We start from the raw sequence: 3,586 nt of genomic DNA on the forward strand, positions 1-3,586 counted from the left end.
CCCTTTCTCATTGATGGAGACTAATGTTACTAGAATACCAGTGTGACAACTCACCCTCTGCTGTCCCCGCCTCCCCACCCCACCCCTAAACACCACACACACACACACACACACACACACACACACACACACACTCTGGGGCGGATAGCCATTTCCTCCCTCAGCCTCACTCCCCTGCCTCTGCCTGCCTGGTGCCACAGCACCTCCTCATCCGGCTGCCAAGGGGAGCGGACTGTCTCCAGGGCTGAAAACCTGTGCTCCTTCTGTGCCCAGGTAAGGAAGTGATGGCAGAGGGGCTGGGCAGCCTTAGTGCCCTCTCTGAACCCATAAAGGAAGGCACAGTTTTGCCAGGGGAGCAGCTCCTTACAGCTAGCAGAGAGTTGGGTTTACCAAAGACCAGGGGGGGACAAGCTGCTGGAAGAAGGGAAGGGCATGGAAACCACACAGGCAGTGTGGGTGGGAGCATTACAGGAGCAGTTTTAGGGTAACTGACTCGAAAAGCTTGCGTTCTCTACCCCTAACCCACACCAGAGCAGGATCCTAGCTGCTGGGTTCCCTGGGAATCTCAGTGGGCTGTCTCCATGCAGCCAGAAAGATCAAACTGGATGGGTCCTGGGGGTGTAGCAGGACTGTGTTCTCTCTCAGAGTGTCCCCACGAGACCTGGCCAAGGGGCTGCTGAAGGGAATGTCTTGGTGCAGAGAGGGGATAGTGCTCATTTGTCTGCTGGGTGGAGTCCCAGCTGCTTGCTGCTGCTGAGCCACGTTGGGCAAGTTGCTATGTTTCTCTGAGTCTCAGTTAACTCTTCTGAAACACGGGGGTTCACATGATCACTGTGAGTGCAGTTGCTCTGCAAACTCTAAAGCGTGGGAAGCATGAGCATTCTCAGGGAGCACAGGCCCAACTGCTCCCCACGCACCTACCTACCTGCGGTCTCCAGCTCCAAGGGCTCATCTGCCTGGAAGAGTCTAGTGTGATTCCCAGGGGCCTCACCTCACAAAGGACCGCAGCACCTGGAGAAAAGTGTGGATTTTCTCATCTTAGCCAACAGTGTTTCCCCTGGAAATGTGAGTACTAAAGACCATCCCCCACTTCCCTTGCTTCTTTCTCCATCGAAACTTCCTTATAGCAGGAATGCAGGAAAGAGGACAGGCTGAGCCCTAAACAGTTGCTCCTCTACTTGCCGGTGTTATTTGGGGGCTTGGGTCTCAGTTTACTCCCCTGTAAAATGAGATGGAGTGGAGTTCTGAGCCTTTCTTCTCGAGTCCTGAGCCAGAGAGCACCTACATAAAGGGCCTACCCCTCTGCTCTCCCCAGTCTCAACCAGCTTTGCATCCGGTGGTCTTGGGTTTTTGATGAGGCTGTGGGTGTGCACATCTGAGGTGTCTGCACATCTGTCAGACGCTGGCTTCCCCAGCATTTACCTGAGAAGTTGCTCAATTAATATCTGCTGAATGAGTGAGTCACTGAGCAAATAAATGAGCATCCCCAAGGAGTGGGGAGCCGGCACATGGGCTCGGCTGTCCCCGGGTAGGGGACAGTTCTCTAACCCTATTGGGCCTCCAGGGCCCTAGTCTGGTAGTTCCTCATGCCCAGCTCTCTCCTCTCTCTTATCTTATTTCCTCTCCAACTATCAGAGTAGGGGCTGGCTCCACAGTTCAAGGCTAACACACCCAACCTACCCCTGCTGTGGGAGCAAAGGGCCAACTGGAGAAGCTGCAGAGCCAAGATCTGAGCGTGGGACAGGCAGGGAGGGCACATCCCTTAAAGGCACAGACTTCTCCCACTCCCCTTCCCCAGGCCACCTGTCATCTCAGGTGGGGCCTCCTTCTGGCTCCAATGCTGCAGGGATGGGGAAAAGGAATCCTGCATGGCCTGGCTTTGTATCTGTTTCCATGTGATCCTAGAGGGCCTGCGGAATAGTAATCTCAACACTGTGCTCGCTTAGGCGTACATATACTAAAATAATCTCAACACTGATGCGGTGCTTTCTGCACGCCGGTTCCGCTCTCAACGCTCATGTCTGTAAACTGGCTGGACACGGCCAGCAGCCCTAGGAGCTAGGGCCGGTTATGAACTGACATCCATGTCACAGATGAAGAAACAGGCTCGGGAAGGTTAAATGGCTTGTCCGAGTTTGCACAGTGAGCGGGGTGTGTGTGTGTGTGTGTGTGTGTGTGTGTGTGTGTGTGTGTGCAGCTGGGATGTAATTCCCCCCACCTTAGTGTCTTTGCTCAATTTCCCTGATCCCTCCCCCTCTCCCCACCCTCCAGGCTTCATCTATACAATTCATAGGTGGGATTCCAATGTCCTGGGGGAGGGGGTCCCCAGCTGCTCTGGCACCACCTACCTCAATGCCCCCTTCTCTCCGCCACAGAGCCTACCATGTCAGCCAACGCCACCCTGAAGCCCCTCTGCCCCATCCTGGAGCAGATGAGCCGCATCCAAAGCCACAGCAACTCCAGCATGCGCTACATGGACCACGCTTCGGTGCTGCTGCACGGGCTAGCCTCGCTGCTGGGCCTGATGGAGAACGGACTCATCCTTTTTGTCGTGGGCTGCCGCATGCGCCAGACGGTGGTCACCACCTGGGTGCTGCACCTGGCACTGTCAGACCTGCTGGCCACTGCCACCCTGCCCTTCTTCACTTACTTCCTGGCGGTGGGCCACTCGTGGGAGCTGGGCACCACGTTCTGCAAGCTGCACTCCTCCATCTTCTTCCTCAACATGTTCGCCAGTGGCTTCCTGCTCAGTGCCATCAGCCTGGACCGCTGCCTGCAGGTGGTGCGGCCAGTGTGGGCACAGAACCACCGGACGGTGGCCATGGCCCACAGGGTCTGCCTGGGGCTCTGGGCACTGGCGGTGTTCAACACTGTGCCCTATTTCGTGTTCCGGGACACCATCCCGCGGCTCGACGGCCGCATCATGTGCTACTACAACGTGCTGCTTCTGAACCCGGGGCCCGACCGCGACGCCACGTGCAACATGCGCCAGGCAGCCCTGGCCGTCAGCAAGTTCCTGTTGGCCTTCGTCGTGCCACTGGCCATCATCGCCTCCAGCCACTTTCTTGTGAGTGCGCAGCTGTGTCACCGTGGCCGCCGGCGGCCCAGCCGCTTTGTGCGCCTGGTGGCGGCGGTGGTGGCGGCCTTCGCGCTCTGCTGGGGGCCTTACCACGTGTTCAGCTTGCTGGAGGCGCGCGCGCACGCCGACCCCTCGCTGCGGCCGCTCGTGTGGCGCGGCCTGCCCTTTGTCACCAGCCTGGCCTTCCTCAACAGCGTGATCAACCCGCTGCTCTACGTGCTCACCTGCCCCGACGTGCTGCGCAAACTGCGGCGCTCGCTGCGGAGCGTGCTGGAGAGTGTGCTGCTGGACGACAGCGAGCTGGGTGGCCCGGGCAGCGGGCGCCGCCGCCGCTCCTCTGGGCCCCGCCAGGCCCCCGCCGCCCGCCCGCCACCGCCTCTGTCCGCACCTGCACGCCTGCTTGCCTGGCTGCAGGGCGTCCGCGGGCGGTCATCGCAGAGGGCCCGGTCCAGGTCCCAGGACGAGAGGGGCCCCCTGAATCGGGTGCTGAGCACCACATCGGGGTAG

At 59.1% G+C, this 3,586-nt stretch overlaps 1 protein-coding gene across 2 annotated transcripts; it reads left to right on the forward strand.

Annotated features, from left to right (window-relative positions):
* The first annotated feature begins 208 nt into the window (after positions 1-208).
* On the forward strand, positions 209-3,586 carry PTGDR2 (prostaglandin D2 receptor 2). 2 transcript variants are annotated; one of them, XM_055315000.1, is made up of 3 exons: positions 209-273; positions 939-1,065; positions 2,376-3,586. In XM_055315000.1, exon 3 carries the CDS (start codon positions 2,384-2,386, stop codon positions 3,584-3,586), a length of 1,203 nt encoding a protein of 400 aa, XP_055170975.1. In that variant the 5' UTR covers positions 209-273; positions 939-1,065; positions 2,376-2,383. The 2 variants fall into 2 exon arrangements, with proteins under 2 accessions (XP_055170975.1, XP_055170976.1); XM_055315001.1 differs by lacking the exon at positions 939-1,065 and having other exon boundaries at positions 262-273.

The sequence above is a fragment of the Nyctereutes procyonoides genome, unplaced genomic scaffold (assembly GCF_905146905.1).
Source record: "Nyctereutes procyonoides isolate TBG_1078 unplaced genomic scaffold, NYPRO_anot_genome, whole genome shotgun sequence".
Classification (NCBI taxonomy): Eukaryota; Metazoa; Chordata; class Mammalia; order Carnivora; family Canidae; genus Nyctereutes; species Nyctereutes procyonoides.

Excerpts from the sequence above, each read along its gene's own strand:
- PTGDR2 (XM_055315000.1), top strand. The coding sequence starts at position 2,384 with ATGTCAGCCAACGCCACCCTGAAGCCCCTCTGCCCCATCCTGGAGCAG.